The sequence below is a fragment of the Convolutriloba macropyga genome, unplaced genomic scaffold, assembly GCF_964194025.1.
Source record: "Convolutriloba macropyga unplaced genomic scaffold, txConMacr16.3 SCAFFOLD_1193, whole genome shotgun sequence".
In the NCBI taxonomy this organism is placed as follows: domain Eukaryota; kingdom Metazoa; phylum Xenacoelomorpha; order Acoela; family Convolutidae; genus Convolutriloba; species Convolutriloba macropyga.
This window is the reverse complement of record NW_027449787.1, coordinates 39,200-60,000: the sequence shown is the minus strand read 5'-3', so window position 1 is coordinate 60,000 and position 20,801 is coordinate 39,200. Positions and strand designations below refer to the sequence as shown.

The 20,801-nt window shown below is 35.6% G+C and overlaps 1 protein-coding gene across 1 annotated transcript in view; it reads left to right on the top strand.

Moving 5' to 3' along the window:
• Positions 1-19,128, top strand: part of LOC142355333 (sacsin-like) — a 20,185-nt gene extending 1,057 nt beyond the window's left edge. Inside the window, exons 1-2 of the mRNA XM_075407536.1 lie at positions 1-7,887; positions 18,570-19,128. The exon at positions 1-7,887 is cut by the window's left edge and continues 1,057 nt beyond it. Coding sequence (XP_075263651.1) covers positions 1-7,887; positions 18,570-18,875 — 8,193 coding nt within the window. The 3' untranslated portion in view covers positions 18,876-19,128. The remainder of the gene's footprint in view (positions 7,888-18,569) is intronic.
• Positions 19,129-20,801: the final 1,673 nt, after the last annotated feature.

Below are 20,801 nucleotides of genomic sequence, written 5' to 3'. Positions count from 1 at the left end.
AAAGGCACCAGTGATGACAAGATTGGACAATTTGGAGTTGGGTTTAATTGTGTTTATACACTGACAGACTTCCCTTGTTTTCTGACCCAAGTTGACGGAAAGGGAATGGGCAATTTATGTCTGTTTGACCCCACCTGTCAGATTGCTCCCGGATATGGAAAGAAAATAAATATTAACGCGGATCTTCTCAAAAATTTTCAGGATAGTTTTGGGTGCTTTTTGATGGAAGATTCGGAATTTGATGCGACGAAAGGTAAAACGATGTTTCGGTTGCCTCTCAGACAGCAGAAGTCCCAATTAGCAGAACAGTTAATTACAGTCAGTCAACTTGAAGAGACATTAAACCAATTGAGAAGAAACATTCCTAGCTATCTTCTTTTTCTAAAAAGTGTTAGGAAAATAAGTATTTCACATATTGATCATAACAAACCAGTAACTACATTGAGGTCTGTTTCTAAACAAGTCATTGAAAGCAGTGGAATTAGCTGGGTATCGATATTCGATGAGGGGTTGAACCCCCAAATTGTGAGCAAGTGGGTAGTGAGTGAAAAAATTGGCTCAGATGAGCCCTCACCAGTTCTTGTAACAAACAACCCGTCTAGATACAAATTCGTGAAGAAGGCTGCTGTGGCCTATAATATGATGCCCGACACAGATTATCGCGGGATAAGTGAACTGGTAGCCCGTGGCGTTTGGTGTTATCTGCCTCTGGAAGAGTATCAACTTACTGGGGGGAGTGACTTCATTCTTCCTTTGGCTGTGAATGCTCCGTTTCTTCTGGATGATGCGCGTCGATTGCTCACATTGAAAAGCGATGAAATTAGAGGTGCGTGGAACTGCTATTTGCTTGAACACATTGTTGGTGGGGCCTATGCAGCACTGGTAAAGAATTTGATTGCAAATGAGATTATGGACGGGAAAGAGAGTCACGAGTATTTTTCCATGTTTCCTTCTGTGACCAAGAAGGATAGTCTGTCATTTTTGATATCGAGAGGTCTGCACAAAGGTTTGTCAGACCAGAGATGGATTCCGTCACTTGCAGTTGACAAAACCATAGTTAGCTTCCACAAGGTAACATCTGTGAAAAACTTTGAAATCAAATCGCCAACGAACATCAACGAAATAATTTACAAGGTGTGTTTGAAGTTATGCATACCGCTCACCCAAATAGAAGAGGGACTGGAAAAATCACTGAAACTGTTTGGAATTCAATTGAGCAATCTTGACTCAATGGTCATACTTCAGAACTTATCAGAGCGATATAAAAAACCCACTCACATAAAGGAGACGGTGTTTGAAACCAGACAAATCTTGGTCACTTTTTTGAACTGGAGCGCAGAAGCGCTTGAAAATCATGAGAAGATAAATTCGCTGCCAGTATTTTTGTCAGCTGACGGTAAACTTCAGAAAAATGATGAAAGAAACAAACTATACAGCAGCAAACTAAATGTTGTGCAAATATTTCCGGGGATATCTCATCGAGTATTAGATGCGTTAGTGGAGAAGTCGCTCAATTGCTTAAAAGTAACATGTGAATTGTCGATACCTGATTTTTTTGAATTTATGCGACGTGATTTTGGGTATCTCTTCTCCGAAAATGCTATAAAGCTTGACAACTGTCCAGACATCGATCTAAAATGGATTGAAAATGTGTGGGACTATCTAGCGAATCATGAAAAACAATTGCTAACCGACTACGGCAACGTTTTGGACAAACTTGCAATTTTGTTGTGCTGTAACAAAAATAAGGCAAAATTTCTTCTACCGGTAAACTTGGGTAAGAAATGGGTGTTAGAAAGTTTTCAGCCAATAAAAATAGGAGCTCTGGCCGTGAACTGGGACTGTACAGAAAATTTTTATGAAATTGACAAATGCCTGAAAAGTGATCATAAAGCGGTTGAACGAAAGGCTTTTGTGAAACAATTTATCATTCCTCAGGAGCTGACTGTTGAGCATCAAGTTCAGATTCTGAATGAGTTGAACGAGGAAAACGGCCTCAAGATGTTCTCGCACGAAAAGAAGAAACAGCTTTACACGTATGTGCGCGATTCCTATAAAAACGATCGCAAATGTTTTCAGTCCACGGACATCTTTGAAAAAGTGAAATCTCTTCCCATTTTTACATTTGCATCGTCGGAAGTTAAATCATTGACAGGTGAGCAAGAGGTCTGGGCGATTCCCAGAAACATTCCAAATTGCGACGAGCTCTTCGCGACGCAAAATTGTAATTGCGTTGAAAGAGAACGAGATGTCGGATTGGATTTTCAAAAGAAATTGGGAATAGTGATTAAATCTGTAGTAGATATATACAAAGAAGTCATAATTCCTCAGATGTTCCCCAAATTTGGCCAAGTTGACGATCTAAAAACCCACTTGACTTTCTTAGGAGGCCAGCTTTCCAGAATGGGCAGTAAAGAAAAAGATTTGATTCGAAGTGCCCTGATGAGGTGTCGGTTCATTCCGAATGAAATGGGTGAACTGTTGAGTCCAGATCAAGTTTATCAAATTGAAGTTGAGCCGTTGATAGGCTACGTGAGCAGCACTTTTGACTTTTCTTCCATTGGCGTACTCGAGAAAGGTCAGTTGAATAGCATTGTGCCCTTCTACAAGCCTACAACTGCTTCAGATGTCATCACCAATTGGTTAAGTCTTGTAGAAGATTCGTCCAAAGACTTCTCCGTCAAATGCGAGCGCATAACTCAAATCATTTATCACCTTTGCAAAAAACACCCTCAATCTTCACAAGACCTTAAAAATCGGCTGAGATATGAGGCTCTGTTGCCCACATCTGTGGATGGTGAATTTGTCACTTCGTCTAGCCTCTGCATTGGGGAGAAAACACCACTGTTCCAAGGTCATTTGCATCGGATAAATTCACAATTAACAAACAATAACGATGCAAAAAAATACCTGATAAATTGCGGCATTACAGAACAATTTTCGGATGAAGTTTACTGCAATTTGATAAATAGTTTAACGGAACTTAAAGGCGATGGTCAAATTAGTGAGCTTATTGAAATAATGAATGTTCTCATGAAGCTTGATACAATAGCCCGTTTGCCCGACACCGAATTAGTCATGCGACCGGTGGGGGACTTGTGTTTCAACGACTACAAACTGAAATGTAATATCATGGAGAGATCGCTGATATTTTGCCACGAAAAGCTGCCCTTTAAATTATGCCACACTCTGCGAGTTAAGACTAAACGGGAAAAAATTCTAGAATTGAGTTGTGATGCTCGTTTTCAGCCGTTTTCCCACCAAGACGACACTGTTCCCCGATTGGCTAAAATTGCTGAGAATTATTCAAATTGTTTGGATATTTTTAAAGAGCTCATTCAGAATGCAGATGAGGCACAAGCTTCTGAGATTCATTTCATCCTTGACGAGAGGAACCATCCAAAAAAATCACTTGTCAACGATGGATGGGAAAATCTTCTCAACCCAGCTCTGCTGGTGTTTAATAACAGTTGTTTTACCTCATCTGATCTCGCAGGACTTGAAACCATCGGCCGCAGCTCCAAAATAAATGACGTTGACAAAATCGGTCAGTTTGGAATTGGGTTCAACAGTGTGTATCGTCTCACTGACTTCCCCTCAATTTTGACTCAACTGGACGGAAAAGGGGGCGGCAATTTGGTGCTGCTTGACCCTTTAAGAGTGGTGAGTGAGAGAGGCGGCGTATGCATGTCACTAAATGATGACAACCTCTCAAACTTTCCGGACACTTTTGGTTGTTATCTTAGAGAACGTCCCGATTTTAATGCAAGGGTTGCCAAGACGATCCTGCGTTTGCCTTTCAGAACGTGCAAATCAAAGCTGGGAAAACCAATGGAAGTAATGCAGACTGACTTAGAGCAGCTTTCATTCAACATTCCTAAATATTTGTTGTTTTTAAACAATGTGAAGAGAGTAAAAGTTTCAAGGATCACCGACTCGGGGTCATGGGTTAACGTGAGTTCGCATCGCTGCAAAATTAGTGAAAATGATCTAAAGAAAATAGGAATTTTCAAAAACAGCTGTGCTGTATTGCATGATATTAGACGAGAGTTGGTAGTCGATTACAATGTTGATATTTACGATGAGGAAAAAGATCAAAAAGTGTCAAGCTGGATTGTTTTTCGGAAGAGAGGAGCGAAAAATGTGAATTCAGAATTTTCAGATAACTGTGCTGTTTCTGACATAAAAAGGTTAAAACCGGAAGCGGCTGTAGCGTATCCGACTTTCTTAGACGATAGTTTGGAGCTCAATGTGTTTGGCATATGGCGTTATTTACCAATCGATGACGTCAGAGCCCATATCAATCCTTGTTTATTTCTCCGGGTTGCGATTAATGCCCCGTTCCAACTAGACTATTCCCACAAGCTGCCATCTGTGGAAAGTTGCGATCCCAAAGGTCGCTGGAACGCTTTCCTACTTAAGGAAATTGTTGGAGCCGCCTACGCTTCTCTCGTTCAAAACAGAATAAAATTTTGGAGTGAAGATAAGTCAAGTTTCTCCTTTGAAAAATTTGCAGAGCTGTTTCCAAATGCACCATCTCAAACTACTGGTCAAAGTCGGCTGAAATGCAGCCAATTATCTTCCTTGATAGTTAGCGGACTTCAAAAAAATCTACTTCATATTAAAAGCATTCCGGTGACAGATTTTGATGGAAAGTTGAGGGACTTTGAAGTAGTTGGCCAAGTGAAACAATTTGATGCCCCTTTCGGGGACGAGCTGAAGGATTTTACCATTTTTAAAATAGCCGAAAACTTGGGTTTTAAAATGACGCGCTTTCCAGAACAAATCTTAGCGGCAATTAAGTTTCACGGTCTGAAAGTGAATATTTTGAAACCTATTGATTTTATTCAAAAACTGAGTCTGCAATATATTTGTCCGATAGAAATTGAGAATTCGGTTTTTAGCTCACCGCAGAACCTCGCCATTTTCATTGACTGGATTCTGGACGTTGCGAATGAGGATTCGGACTGCATACATATGATTCCTATTTACCTGACTGCCGATAACGTTATACAACAGTACACAGGCCAGAAGTTCTTCTCATCCGATTATGTGCTCGATAAAATTTTTCCATCCTTGGAAAACAGAATTCTGAATGATCTCATTGAAGAGCGGCTAAGACCATTTGGAGCAACGCATGTTATGTTGCTACCCGAATTTCTTTCACATTTGGAACGGGAAATTGCAGGTAATGCCCGTTTAATCACTTTTGATTGGATTCTGAGAGTTTGGACGTACATCGCGGATCAAGCTGGTGGGACTGCTTTGAGAGATGTTGCAAAAAGGGCACCCACTTTGCCCATACTTCCTTGTGAAGATAATGAGGGACAAACTTCGCTACAGCCTCTTTGTGCAGCTTTTCAAAATGTGTTCTTAAAATTCCCACTGATTAGTATCGGAACTGTGCAAATTGATACGAGGCGTTACAATCAACTGTTGCAGATCCAACCCTCCTTCATTCACCACAGCTTAACATTAAAGGAAGCCTTCGCGCAACTGGTTCTCTCTGACCACTTGACAGTCGTCGAGCAGGTCAACATTCTGCACTTGATCAAAGAACAAATCCTCCTAACAGATAACGAAAAGTCGCAACTCTATAATTACTTTAGCGACAAGTCTGCTCTTCTCGACAAAAGCTCGTTGGAAAAGCTAAGAGAGATTCCTATCTTCAAAACCATCAGCGGAGAGCTGGAATGCTTGCCTAATACACTGTCTGTGATCTCTGTACCCTGGGACGTGCCCAAAGAGGGTTTCAAAGCCATAAACTGCAAGTTTGTCCCACTTGACAAAACTGAGAAGGGGCAAAATTTCCAGCAGATATTGGGTATAGCCCATAAATCAGTAGAACAACTTTACGAGAGTTTCATAATTCCACAGTTGCATTGCTTTGACTGGGAGGACTTAGAACCCCACCTGAAATTTCTAACAACCTGCTGGCAACCAATGGCGCTAAATACAATGGAAAAAGGGTTGATTAAAAACAGCTTACAGCTTTCACCTTTCATCGAAAACAGCAGTAAGCAGAAATTCAGAGCAAACGCCTTTTTAAATCCAAATTGTGACTTATTCGAAATTTTTCAAGCTCAAGATCTTCTACCGGAAAAATTTATTCCCTTTATTCCCTTGCTATCTCAGATCGGTCTTCGCATGGAAGTGAACAGAAATGACTTCTGGAATTTTTTAAAACGTTATGCCTCTCATGCGCCTGAATTAGGCAGTTCAGTTTTTGGGCTGTTAATTATTGAATTCCGAAAACTGGGCTTTTTGCCTTCAGATTTTGAGAGAGTTGGAACATTTCCTGTTTTTGAAACAGTTAAACATGGATACCGAACACTGACTGAAATTTTTTTCTTCGAGTATCACGACTTAGTGGAATTGGTTGCACCTGTGTTGGTTAAGCCAGTAAGCGACCTGTTAAAAGAAGACCCAATCGATCAAAGCGAACAAAGTTTTCGCAAAATGTGGGTCAACGAAAAGTCAAGAATTACTCAACCATCTGTCAGCTTAGTTTTCACAAATCTCAAATCACTCACAAAAATTGACGGCTTAAAAAATAACAACAAAATATCAGCTTGCGTTAAATTTATCGTTGATGAAGAATTGAAGCACGATTCTACCCTGAAGTCGATTTCTGAGTTATCAAAATTTGCCTGTATTAGATCAAGCAGTGGAAAATTTCTACCACCTCGGCAGATTTGCAAAGTTTTCAAATGCCATCTTTGTGAAACGCCCGAATCCAACTGCTATTGTGGCATGAAAGATTATGTCGATGAGCCAGGTGACGATTTTCTTCAAATTTGGAAAGAACTGGAAGCGATCGGAGCCACGAAAACAGTCTCATTGCAGCAAGTTGTCTATGCCATTGAGAATTTCCACAGAGAGACATCAATTGAGAACCATTCCCTGAAAAACCCAATCCTGAGGTCAAAATTTGAGCACTTGTATGACCATTTCAGGAATGCGTCAAACAATTCAGAACATGGGCTTGGGCAACTGAACGAAAGCTGTCCAGTATACCTGAGAACAAAGACAGCCACATTGCAAAATGCTAATACTTGCATTGTAATTGACGACTCTTTTCTGTTTTCAAAACTAACTGAATCGAGCCAAGGTCAGACGGAAATAATTTCCGAGTGTGAAGTTTTAGATCTTGTGGGCAAGGAGGCGCTAAACTTAAAATTGCTGCCTCCTGCACTGAGGCCAAAGTTTCTCAAAGATATTTGTTTTTATAAAATTGACCAGCGAACATTTGCCGCTGCAAATTCAGCTTCTGACCTTTTCCTCTTCGAGAGAGCCAAAGAGAGACTTAGCGATAACTCGTTTTTGGCAAAGTTAGCAGATGTTATTGCAAATAAAAGACGCATTCTTGAACGACGTGAAGGATTTTCCTCACAGGAAGAACCCATATCAATTGATGAATCGTCTCTTCAAAATCTGAAGACATTCCGATTCATGCCAGTTCAAAAACTGATTTTTTGCTTCACTCTTGAAACCAACAACCAAAGGCGAAAAGGTTCTTTTCAGAAAGAATTCGACTATGAAGAGAGAAATTACGAGCGAATATTACATTTCACATTTAATGACAATTTATACAACGGGTCGAAAACCAATACGTTTGTTGAGCTAACAGCAAAAATGTTTCAATTGATTGCGTTTGAACAAGATTCGAAAGTTGTTGAAGTGATTGCCAAAATGATTTTCTCCGAGTCTGGAAGCTCCAAGATGGAGGATCGAATTTTGGAAAAGAGCCAGTCTCAACAAGAGCTGAGATTGGCGCAGCACTGGCTAAAACAAGCACAGGGCTACTTTGACTCCCTAAAATCCTTACCGATAGCTGAGAAAATACCACAGTCCTGTCGATTTTGTGTCATATCCATTGGTTTAAAGGTGAGTCATCTGCGGTTTTGATTTTGATTGTTTCGTTTGGTTGATGTTCCCACTCTTATTAGTGGGTGGAGACACTATATGGTGTCTACTTGGTCGGTTTTTATTCAGTCAATTAATTATTGTCGATCGATATTTTTAACAGTGAAAAATATGAGTGGTAACATTGCAAAGCCCATACAGCTTAGATTTAGAATATTTTATTTGGACGATTTCGAGTTATAGAGGTTTAAAGCTTTTTTAAGAATGATTTTCATTATTTTTCACTGTTTTACTGCTTTTCATTCAAATTGGCTCTTTTTGTTGAAATGAATTTCAAACTGTTTGTAAAATTAGGCTAAGAATTGAGATTGTTTAATTGTTGGGTTTGATTCTTTTTGTAACATTACGGCTGATTTTTTGATAATTTAGCCATCTTTTAAAAATGAGAGCAGCTCAAAGTCAGCCATTTTCAGCTAGTTTTGTTTATTTTTCTCTCAAATTTCGCCCTACAAATTGCTGACAAACTCTCATTTAACTACTGCAAGGGCCTTATGTGCTTCTTGGTGACCGGACAATAGATCGAAAGGACAATAGATCAAAAGCAGAAAAATTAGGACAACAGATCGAAAATTAACCTCTATTCTCAATGGCTGAAGTTAAGTGTTTTTTGCGCGCTGGTAGAAACCTGCCGCTTCTGGCCATGCCTAGCGAGCCATGGCCAACATTGCATCTCCAGAAATGCATCTCCGGAATTGCATCTCCAGAAATGCATCTCAGGAATTGCATCTCCAGAATATTTTAAGTTTCTTTATGTGCAGATTTTCTTCATTATGATTATATTGAGGTCATAGATTTCGCCCAGGCTAAACTTATCTTGTATATTCTGAAAATATAACTGGTAAATTTTATAGTAGTATACACACTATTTATACATAAGCTAGTTTGTAGGCAATTACCACAAAGCCCATTTACCTTAGTGGTTAGGACTTGCTACGCAAATTAAAGATTAGAAGTACAGACGCGGAAGATCGGATTGCATATAAAGCAGACCTTGTTGGTGGGAGTTAAGCTAAACATTTTATTTTTCATGCAGTATATTTCCATGCAGTAAAATTCAAGACTGGTCAGTGTAAATTGTGACATGAACAGAACACTGGCTATCCTAAAAAACAGAATGTCTCTAGACTGATTCAGTGCTGATTTAGTCTGCAACCAACCTCCGGGCATGCCTTAGTGGCCCTTGGGACTTGATTATCACAACCGAACAAAATATAGCGACCGAACATGTAATACGCTATATGATTGTATTGTGAGCATAAATTTGTTTTGCATATTATTTCATCTGTTTTGCATAAATTTGTAGCTGTTTTATCTTAACGCTCCTTTCCAGTTGAATATCTTTTCCAGCCATTTCAACTTAATTGATGCTTCATCTGTACAAAAATTTTGTTACTAAGAACAGTGAATTGATCAACTCAATCCTTTTGCATATTATTGGTTCTCCTAGTAAATTCACGTAACACTTATAGGAAATAAATAATTTTTTTGAAACTTTCTAGTCAGCTTATACACTTTATTTTAATATTGATGGTTGAAACGAAGTTTTCAATTATAAAATACCGGTAAACTACCGCATATTGGAGAAAAAAATTTGAAAAATGCACGTAGGTTTGAAACCTGACGTTTCTTCAAGTTTATTCACGTAACATTTATAGAAATAATTTTTTTGAAACTTTCAAGTCAGCTTATACACTTTATTTAAATATTGATGATTGAACCGATGTTTTCACCTATAAAATACCGGTAAACTACCGCATATCTCAATTACAAATGCCAGTGCTCGTTATAAAAACGTTAACATCATCTCAAAAGCGAATGTTTGAAACCACTCTATAAACCTCAAAAAAATTTTTAGCTTGCTAAACATTTTATTTTTCATGCAGTATATTTCCATGCAGTAAAAATCAAGACTGGCCAGTGTAAATTGTGACATGAACAGAACACTGGCTATCCTAAAAAACAGACTGTCTCTAGACTGATTCAGTGCTGATTTAGTCTGCAACCAACCTCCGGGCATGCCTTAGTGGCCCTTGGGACTTGATTATCACAACCGAACAAAATATAGCGACCGAACATGTAATACGCTATATGATTGTATTGTGAGCATAAATTTGTTTTGCATATTATTTCATCTGTTTTGCATAAATTTGTAGCTGTTTTTATCTTAACGCTCCTTTCCAGTTGACTATCTTTTCCAGCCGTTTCAACTTAATTGATGCTTCATCTCTACAAAAGTGTTGTTACTAAGAACAGTGAATTGATCAACTCAATCCTTTTGCATATTATTGGTTCTCCTAGTAAATTCACGTAACACTTATAGGAAAAAAACAATTTTTTTGAAACTTTCTGGTCAGCTTATAAACTTTATTTTAATATTGATGGTTGAAACGATGTTTTCACCTATAAAATACCGGTAAACTACCGCATATTTCAATTACAAATGTCAGTGCTCGTAATGAAAACGTAACCATCAAATCAAAAGCGAATGTTTGAAATCGCTCTATAAACCTTAAAGTAATTTTTAGCTTTGAGCCGTCGTCGTTTTTGGTAGCATATTGGAATTGAATTACAATTAAGAGAAACAATCAAAAATTTATCTTATTTTAAACTGTGAAGAGATTCTTCTCAATTATGAAGAACCCTTCTTTCAGTGAGGGAGATTAAAAAGATAAAAATGGAACTGAATGCAGGAGAAAATTAGAACAATACGAGTTAACTCAGAGTCAAAACTTGGCCAAAGTAAACATATTAAAAAAATTTATTCTCTGAAAATGTCGATAGAATTTCTTCATTTTTCTAAATATTTCAGAAATTTTTTTTACAACCATGCATATCTTGGGTAACAGAGATGCTGATAGATTGACAGTTATCAAAATTATTTCAAAGTGATTAATGTTATTAAGTACGATGTTCTTTATATCAGTTTGGGTGAACAACTTTTGCCTTGAAGTTGTTTTCGGAATTCTTCCGGCTATTTTTTTCAGATCTGTTCATTTTTTTTGTTTTTTGCACGCTTGCTAAAAATATAATTGGACTAGTGATTTAAGTCAAGCTGGAGAAGAAAAAAGTTGAAAAATGCACGTAGGTTTGAAACGTGACGTTTCTTCAAGTTAATTCACGTAACATTTATAGAAATAATTTTTTTGAAGCTTTCAAGTCAGCTTATACACTTTATTTAAATATTGATGATTGAACCGATGTTTTCACCTATAAAAAACCGGTAAACTACCGCATATTTCAATTACAAATGTCAGTGCTCGTTATAAAAACGTTAACATCATCTCAAAAGCGAATGTTTGAAATCGCTCTATAAACCTCAAAAAAATTTTTAGCTTGCTACGCAAATTAAAGATTAGAAGTACAGACGCGGAAGTTCGAATTGCATATAAAACAGACCTTGTTGGTGGGAGTTAAGCTAAACATTTTATTTTTCATGCAGTTTATTTCCATGCAGTAAAAATCATGTCTGGCCAGTGTAAATTGTGACTTGAACAGAACACGGGTCATCCTAAAAAAACAGAATGTCTCTAGACTTATTCAGCGCTGATTCACTCTGGAACCAACCTCTGCGCATGCCTTAGTGGCCCTTGAGACTTGATATGCATCTATCACAACCGAACAAAATTTAGCGACCGAACATGTAATACGCTATATGTTCATATTGTGAGCATAAATTTGTTTTGCATATTATTTCATCTGTTTTGCATACATTTGTAGCTGTTTTATCTTAACGCTCCTTTCCAGTTGACTATCTTTTCCAGCCGTTTCAACTTAATTGATGCTTCATCTGTACAAAAATGTTGTTACTAAGAACAGTGAATTGATCAACTCAATCCTTTTGCATATTATTGGTTCCCCTATTAAATTCACGTAACACTTATAGGAATTAAACAATTTTTTTGAAACTTTCTAGTCAGCTTATACACTTTATTTTAATATTGATGGTTGAAACGATGTTTTAACCTATAAAATACCGGTAAACTACCGCATATTTCAATTACAAATGTCAGTGCTCGTTATGAAAACGTAACCATCAAATCAAAAGCGAATGTTTGAAATCGCTCTATAAACCTTAAAGTAATTTTTAGCTTTGAGCCGTCGTCGTTTTTGGTAGCATATTGGAATTGAATTACAATTCAAAGAAACAATCAAAAATTTATCTTATTTTAAACTGTGAAGAGATTCTTTTCAATTATGAAGAACCCTTCTTTCAGTGAGGGAGATTAAAAAGCTAAAAATAGAACTAAATGCAGGAGAAAATTAGAACAATACGAGTTAACGCAGAGTCACAACTTGGCAAAAGTGAACCTATTAAAAAATTTTTTTCTCTGAAAATGTCGATAGAATTTTTTCATTTTTCTTAATCTTTCAGAAATTTTTTTACAACTATGCATATCTTGGGTAACAAAGATGTTGATAGATTGACAGTTATCAAAATTATTTTAAAGTGATTAATGTTATTAAGTACGATGTTCTTTATATCAGTTAGGGTGACCAAATTTAGCCTTGAAGTTGTTTCCGGAATTCTTCCGGCTATTTTTTTTTCAGATCTGTTCACTCTTATTTTTTGTTTTTTTTTCACGCCTGCTAGAAAAATAAAAAATAGGGTGACCAAATTTAGCCTCGAAGTTGTTTCCGGAATTCTTCCGGCTATTTTTTTTCAGATCTGTTCACTCTTATTTTTTGTTTTTTTTCACGCCTGCTAGAAAAATAATTGGACTAGTGATTTAAGTCAAGCTGGAGAAGAAAAAGGTTGAAAAATGCAAGTAGGTTTAGACGTGACGTTTCTTCAAGTTTCTTTTGGATTGGAGTGAAAAATTGTTTTTTGAACAAATTTTGGTTTTTTGAAAGCAAATATTTTTTCACGTGTGTTAATTTGATTTCTTTTTACAGTGTTTCTTCACTTGGGTGCTATTAATATGATGCATAAGTGTTCTAAATACGCTTTTATGCAACTGCTTGAACTCATCGACAGGCATCTAATGCCTTTGATCGCTTTGACACTCATTGTTGTCAAAAGATTCGTGAACATTTGATTTTTGACCCCTTTTTCTATTATGTTTTTCTTATCTTACCTATTAGTATCACTAATCTTGGTTCTCAATAGTCGCTAATAAGACATAAATAAAGCAAATTTATCATTTGATTTCAAGGCTGGTGGCTTTCTTAGCGTTAACTCTCCTGTTTTCGAAAATTATAGGGAACTTGAATTTGGAAATTTTTTTGTACTTTTTCTTGTCTCATGATTCATTCTCATTAGTAACTGGTTCCATAGGTTTCTGATAAAAATCATTTAGATCTATAAACCAGATTAAGTTCAAAGTTGATGCTTTCTATGACTTGTATTCTTACTTTTTTGAATAATTTTATTTGGCATTTTTTAATTCTTAAGAGTCTTATAGTTCACTATTGTCTTATCTCTTAATCTCATTATTGACAAGTCTCATCTGATTCTGAGAGTTAATGTTAAACGAATTTTTTAGTTCAGTTTATATCTATTGATTTCTATGACTGACAAGCTGTTTGTTTTCCAGAAAAAACAATTATTGAGTTTTGAGTTTTTACCAGATTTGTATTGTTTCTTTTGTCTCATAACTAAGTATCCCGACAAGATTCATTGTTTGATAATCAAAAGGCAATAAAAAATGTTTAGTGAGATCTAAATAACGTGGTTCTTTATAGTTGATTTTCTTGGCTGGTAGGTATGAGGTTCTTTTACTTAGAAATATATTCTAGTTTTTGCCGATTTATTTAGTTTCTGCCTCTTTTTTGTATGCCATTGATTCTCTCAACCTAGGGTCATATACTTCGTTGATTTTTTAGTTTGTTTTTAATTCAAAAAATTTATTTATCAGGTCAATAATTAATTCACTCCTTTGAATTGTAAATATCGACCTGTCCTTTTTTTAACACATTTGTCTATGATTTTGAGCTTACAAAACGTGATAAGCAGTTAGTGGGATTTAAGTTTTGATTGAAACTCTTAGCTGCCATTGGTAGTCTGTGAAGTGCTAAGAGCGTTTTTTGTTGCATGGAATGCCTAATTTGAAGGTTAAATAATCATTTTTTGTCGTTTTTTTGGCTTAAAAGGTTAGATTTTGCTCCTTTTTTTGTCATTTTTTGATATGTTTTGTTAGATTGGTAATGCTTCTCAAATTTCATAAAGTTAATTTGCAATACATGAATACATGACTTTTTGTATGCTTATTGTGCTATAAGTTTTGGTAATACAAACTTAAACACCCAAAATTATTGTGATTTTTGCAAATGTTTTCAAGTTTTTTTTAGGAATTTTATCTCATTTTATTTTAATTTTTGTATCTTTATCTTTAGAGCTCAATATTTTTTGTGGCTTGAAATAGGGTTACTCAATCGTTTTTAAAAACAATGAAATTGTTCTTAGGATATTATTATCAGTAAACTTTTCAATATAATTTAAGACATTTCCTATCTTTAGGGGTAAATGCTTAGTTTTTATAGAAATTTATTTATGAAGATATTTGGCATCACGAAATTTACCAATTGTTTAATAAAATTTGCAAAATTTTGAAATTTTTTAAAATGTCTTTCATTTTTGCAAGTTTCGTCCTATAGTGGCATAAAATTTCTTTAGGGCTTGAAATTGTGTAATTTGGTCGTTTACAGTGGCAACTGAAATTAGGAGGCCTATGAAGCAATATAGTGCATGAAACAATCGCACATAAACATAATGTTTTACGGCCGGAAAATTTTTCAAAAACTGTATTATTTTTTGGCTTTTATGACTTTAGCTTCAAGAATTTTAGCAATTTTTTCTGTTTTATCTAATATTGTGAGATTTTCTTCCGACCGCTCTTTGAGTGCGCAGGAACTATAGATACAACTGGGTTTTTTGTTCAGCATTTTTGACCGACCGATATATTCATCGTAGAGATTTGGTATCATTAAAAACCCGTCCAGCGTAGAATATGGAATTAAAAAGATTTTCTCGAATTTCGTTTTCTAGTGCGATTTATCAAGGTTTAAAATTTTGTGAATATTGAGGCTATTTTGTCATTTGTGTTAAAGTTGATAAATTTGATAAAGTATTTAACCATAGTACTGTTGATTTTTTTTTTAAAGACAAAAGTATTGTTGACTGTTTTGAGTTATTTTTTTGGCTAAATATCTCAAAGTTCAGCCATTTTCATCAAAAATTGCACGAAATAAGCCTCTTTAGTCCCCTTTGAGCCAATTTGCCGGAGGTACACACACAAAAACAGCTAACACAACCTATGTAAACTACAAAGGGAGCTAGTTTTTTTTCCACTTCCATTGAGAGTGGTGGGCCGTTTTTGCTAACTTTACTCTGCCGTTTTTTGTTTTTTTTTTTGCTTTTTGCTGTCTGCCACTTTTTTAACTTGTCTGCCGTTCTTGATTTTGTCTGTCGTATTTGCTAACTTTACTTTTTTCTTTTTGCTGTCTGCCGTTTTTTGCTTTTTGCCGTTTTTTGCTAACTTTACTCTGTGATTATCAAAAACACAGCACTTATTTTTGATCTTTTGGCTGACAAATTATCTAAATATACGAAATTTGAAATTATTGAGTGTTCTTAATGGACGAACAGCAATAGCAGGGCTGGGTCTGGTCCAATCTTGGACTGTTAGAATCCAAAAAATAATTCGGATTTTAATCAGTCAGTCTTTGTTTTAAACAATCTTTCCAATGTTAATTAACCAACAGAACAAATTAAACTGAAGCCCACTGTCGATAGGTCTGGTTAGCTTCCTAAAAATTCCCAAACTAATAAGTCTAGTTTCTTGACTCGAAAGGTTATGATCGATTGACTTAAAAATATTTTTTTTAAAAAATAAACAATGGCTTATTTAACTTTGCCATTATTTTTCTCTTATATTGGTCAACTTGCAGCTTAGTGTCAGCAAAGAAAAAATGCTTTTTCTTCCACTTCTTTCTACCGAGTTAAGAAAGAATGCTTTTTCTTCCACTTCTTTCTACCGAATTAACATTTAATCCTCTTTGCGGATTTACGCGTTAATTTATGGTTTTCTGGCTTTGATAGTAATGGACTCATTTCTCATTTTTCAATTGGCTCATTTTATTGGCTCAATTTTCAGTTTTGTTCTCGCTTATCACTTTTTAACATTGTTGACAGTTCACATAGGCATAAATTATTCTTTTAACGGCTTCAACACCACTTTCTCGAAAAATTTTAATGAATTTTTTACATTTGTCTTTAACTCTTGTTTTTACTTATCTTGTATAGTCGACCGAAGTTTCATGGATAATAACAGGTCTTGTGTGCTTATTATGGAAGAATAAGTGAGTCTATATTCTTATTTGAAAAGACAGCTGACGGCCTTCATGACTTTGAAATCAATTTAAAAAACTGAAGAAAAAACGATTTCTAAATTCGATTTTGGTTCCTTTTCTCCATTTGTTACCTCGTATTGTTAATTATAGGTCATATATGACATTTTTGTTGTGGAGGGATGGTGCAGTTTTACGAATAACTAATGTGTTTGAAGAATTTGTTATGAACTTACTAGCTTGGACACGGGTTTTTTCGCAGAAAAAGTAAACTAATTTTTGATTTTTGTCTATATTTGACTTTTTTGTAGACGTACTCTGAATAATCATTGGTCTCAAGCGCTTCGTTTGGACAAATAAGTAAACCTATTTAATTTTTTGTTTTTGTAATTGTTGGCTTTCATGTCTTTGAATTTAATTGTTTTCAAAAATTACAAATCATTTCTAATATTTTTTTTGAATTACTTCCTATTCCTTTTAATGAGAGGTCGCATATCAAAGGACGTTCGAGGAAGTCTCAATTGAACAAATTTTGAGGTGCAAAATGAGGCTTTACGGCATCGACAGCGTTTTCTCGCAAGTTTTAATTGATTTTTTTTCATGTCTCGATTTGATGTTCTTTTTGTAACCACAAAAAAAAACTTAAAGAGGACAGGTCTTAACGCCCTCCTCTAGAGGCGTATGTGATCATGAACATAATGGATGTTTTCAATTGCTATTTAATGGTTTTAATTACTTTGCAATTAATTGTTTTCATAGTTTTAAGCTAAATTTTTAACTTTGCTGTTTTCTGTTATTTTATTTAATTGTTATCGAGCCTATATGGAGTTTTTCGATATCTCTTGCTGTTTAGTACAAGTTATTTTGTTTAGTTTTAGTTTTATCTGAGGCTATCTTGACCTTGTCATTAAGTTTCCTTTTGAAAAAAACGGACACCAGTTTGGGATGTAATTAATGTTTGTTGTTATTGTTGTTTGTTTTTGTTGTTAGTCTTGACTTGCATTTTTAATAATCGCAGGTCTCATCAGTCTAAGGTGACATTTTTTACTCCACTGAATTATTTGCGTTGGAGGTATTTTTTCTTGTGTTTTTTGGGATTTTTCTTGGTGATGGCTGAGCGGGGTCGGAACTCTATGTGCGAACGCACATTAGCGAGCCTCCTTGTTGCTGTTATTGTTCAATTGATCTGCTAGTCAGGTATAATAATCTCGTTTTTAAGCAATTTGGATTTTATTTCAGGACTTGTTTTGCTAGGTTTTTTCATTAATTCAGATAAATTGTTGATACTTTAATTATAGGTTAGGTGACTCTGCTTGAAATCACTTAGAACGGTGATGATCGAGAACGCAAAACCGTTTGAGATTCTTTCAAAATTTTGAAGTGACTTCTGCAGATTCACGTAACCTCGCTCAAATCACGAATCGTGCACGTTTTAAAATGACAAAAGTTCTTGAAAGTCAAACTTGTATGGTTAAATATTTAGGAATTTCTGGCATTTATCTTTTTGGCTTTTTAACGTCTGACACTGCAGACTTTCGGGATTTTAAAATATCCACGTGTTTTAATTGTTTTTAAGGTCTTCACAGCAATTAAATGTTTTCAGTAGTACGTTCTTTCCAATATCAAAATTTTAATTTTTTTTGTAATAGCGGAGTTATTGTACTGAAACAACGGAATTTAGATTCCAAATATCGGGACCATAATACTACCCTAGATTGTATAATTACACACTATGTAAAGTTAAGGTAAATTACTTTTAAAATGGTTATTCACCGTAACTATTAAAGCAAGTCTGCTTTTCCTTACCTTAACTTAAGCTAAATGACTTTCTTGATAATTCAAACATTTGTGCAAAAAAACTCAAAAAATTAATACCATTTTTGCGGTCTCAGACTCGGAAAACTATTAAGTTTCTGCCATTGGAACAAAAACTTATCATGTTTATACTATCGCTTTCTTCAATTACCTCAGTAATCCATTAGGCTCATTAGACTAGAAAAAAGATTCAGAAATTTTGAAAAAAATCACGAAATTTCCCAAAAATTCCCTTCATTCTTCTTACCACCTTTTCACCAACAATTTTACAAATTCCGCCACTCTCAGAACACCAAATTCACAAAAAATTTACAGGTCTTTGCCACCCACGAAAAACAAAATTTTTTGAAAAAATTAACAAGTTTTCGAAAAGGGCACCTGAAAAGTCCTTGCCGGCATCGTAATGAATACAATGTCCTCCCACTGTTACAAAGCCGCGACATTTCTGCTACTACTCTCTAGAATCATCATGTCCGCCACCACACCCCGTTATGCACTCCATTAGACCTATGTCTTGAAAAAAGTTTTGTTTATGATTACAGGTAACAGAGAACTCCCTGATAGCGTTGATTGCATTAGAAGATGGAAGCTCAGCAGAGATTACTGCAGAACATTCATCCGAAGCCCTATCTCCGATAGAGAATACATTGAAGCTTCTTGAAGAGTTGAGGAGCAAGACGAACATATTCAATAGAACTCTGGCGGAAACCGAGTCCACTCTCCACTCGAGTACCCGAGAGTTCTCTTGGCACCAATCTCAGCAAATTACGCCCCAATTTCTTAAACAAATATTCACGTGTGCCACAAAAACTTTCAATATGGCCAAAAACGCTATCTCAATGAGATAAATTGAACGAGTAATTACAATGGAATAATGCTCAAAGAAATTCGTAAACTATGAAACTTGGGGTCTTTCCCATTTCAACCCCCCTTCACTGCCCCCGCACCTTAGTATTCATATGATATTTAACCCCCCCCCCCCCCCCCCACAATCATGTTAAACTAAACTTGCGTTGTGAAATAGTGAAAAAGCTTTGTGTGAAAATTAACCTGTCTAGATTTCAGTGATTGGCATTAATATTAAATTGAAGTTGAAAATAATCTTCGTAACCTCATAAGGAGGATGGATGTGCAGTTTTGCTTCGGTTGGCATCACCAAAAACGTTTGGGACGAGTTTCAAAGTCTTTATTAAATTATTATATGGGTGACGTCATCGAACTGAGATCAATTTGAATCTATCAAATTCGATGAGAGAAACCCCATTCTTACAAGATATTAAATTCGATCAATTAATCGGTCACTCAATTAGAGAAATTGTCTTTAAGGAACAGGTGAGAACAGGTACATGCAGTAACTAAAAAAAACTTTGAATTTTTTTAATTGGAGGTCTGCTAAATTTTCTCAGCTACTGATTAATCACTCAGCTTTATGAGAAAAAGCACTTTTTAAAAAAGTTTTACTGGTTCACAAAAAAGGAAACCAGATTCCGTATTTGATTATCACAGGTCAAATAGAATGTCATCAAACGATAGGTTATTTATGTTCTTCAGCCTGACTCTTGCATACAAAGACAAATCCTATCGACAAAAATGATAGTATCAATTGAATTCCAATAGTGGAAAATCTATCTACGCTAAAATAATCGCTTACGCAACAGAAAAAAATGTGGTTTAAAACGGGAACCTCCAAACAAACCCCTAATTTTGCAAAATTATGTAGGCTGGGGGAAGAGAACAATAAAAGAGCTTGTTCTCTTCTATCTGCCCAGCAAAGTAAAATCAGCATGAGCGACGTATATAATAGACGTTATAATAAAATGGAGCCTTCATTGATATCGCTTCCATGAGCATCCGGAGCACGAAAAGGAGAGTGTGGAAACGCACGAATCAGATTGCCAAAGTCCTTACCCGTTTCGAAAGTGGAAACATTCAGAGCAGTTTTGATGGGAACAGACTCTACGCAATCAGCTCAAGTCTGAGTGGGGGTGTTAGAATATCGATCAAACTATAGTCTTAAACTTAGTGAGAATTAGAAAGAAAGTTTGACTTACCAGATTAGAAAGACAAGCAATATGACTTTGATCAAAGAAACTATATAAATGAACCGTCAAGAAATGGTGCTTAGAATCAATATTCGGTTCAAATTGGTGAATCTAGATAACTATTATTAGAGTTAGATTAATTGATGTAAAATCTTCCCAGCATGTATTAAATGATGATGATATCTCCGGAAGTATGAATGAATTCTTAGAAAAGTGCAAATGCATTCCATTTATGGTTCCCTTTGCGATTGATTTGCAGAAGCAAACCATATTGGGTAACCTTTGCGACCCCCACTAAAAATCACGGTGCTAAGATTAGTTTTGTATCTTGACTTTTTCACACTGATAATGGGTATATATACAGCTGATTTTTGAGTCCTTTTTCATCCTCAAATTCAAATCACCATCTTGATCTAATAATCAGATCTCTCCTGTAAATCTCTAAATTCTACTGTAAAATATCATTTTGTTATTCTCTCTCTTTTGAGAAATTAATCCTTTTACTTAGTTAAAAACGCTTTTTATTCCGCTTGCGAAAGTCCATAACCCAACAGGTTATGGGCCCAGCAATTTTCTAAGTCATAAAATTAATTTCCAAAACAAAACTAATTTGTTGTTGACAGTCATAATCCTTTTCTGCTTAGTAGCTTTTCTTTTCACAACTATTTTGCCTGCTCAAACTCCAATGGATCAACAGACAGTGAAGCTGCTGACCTACACAGGAAAGTCACA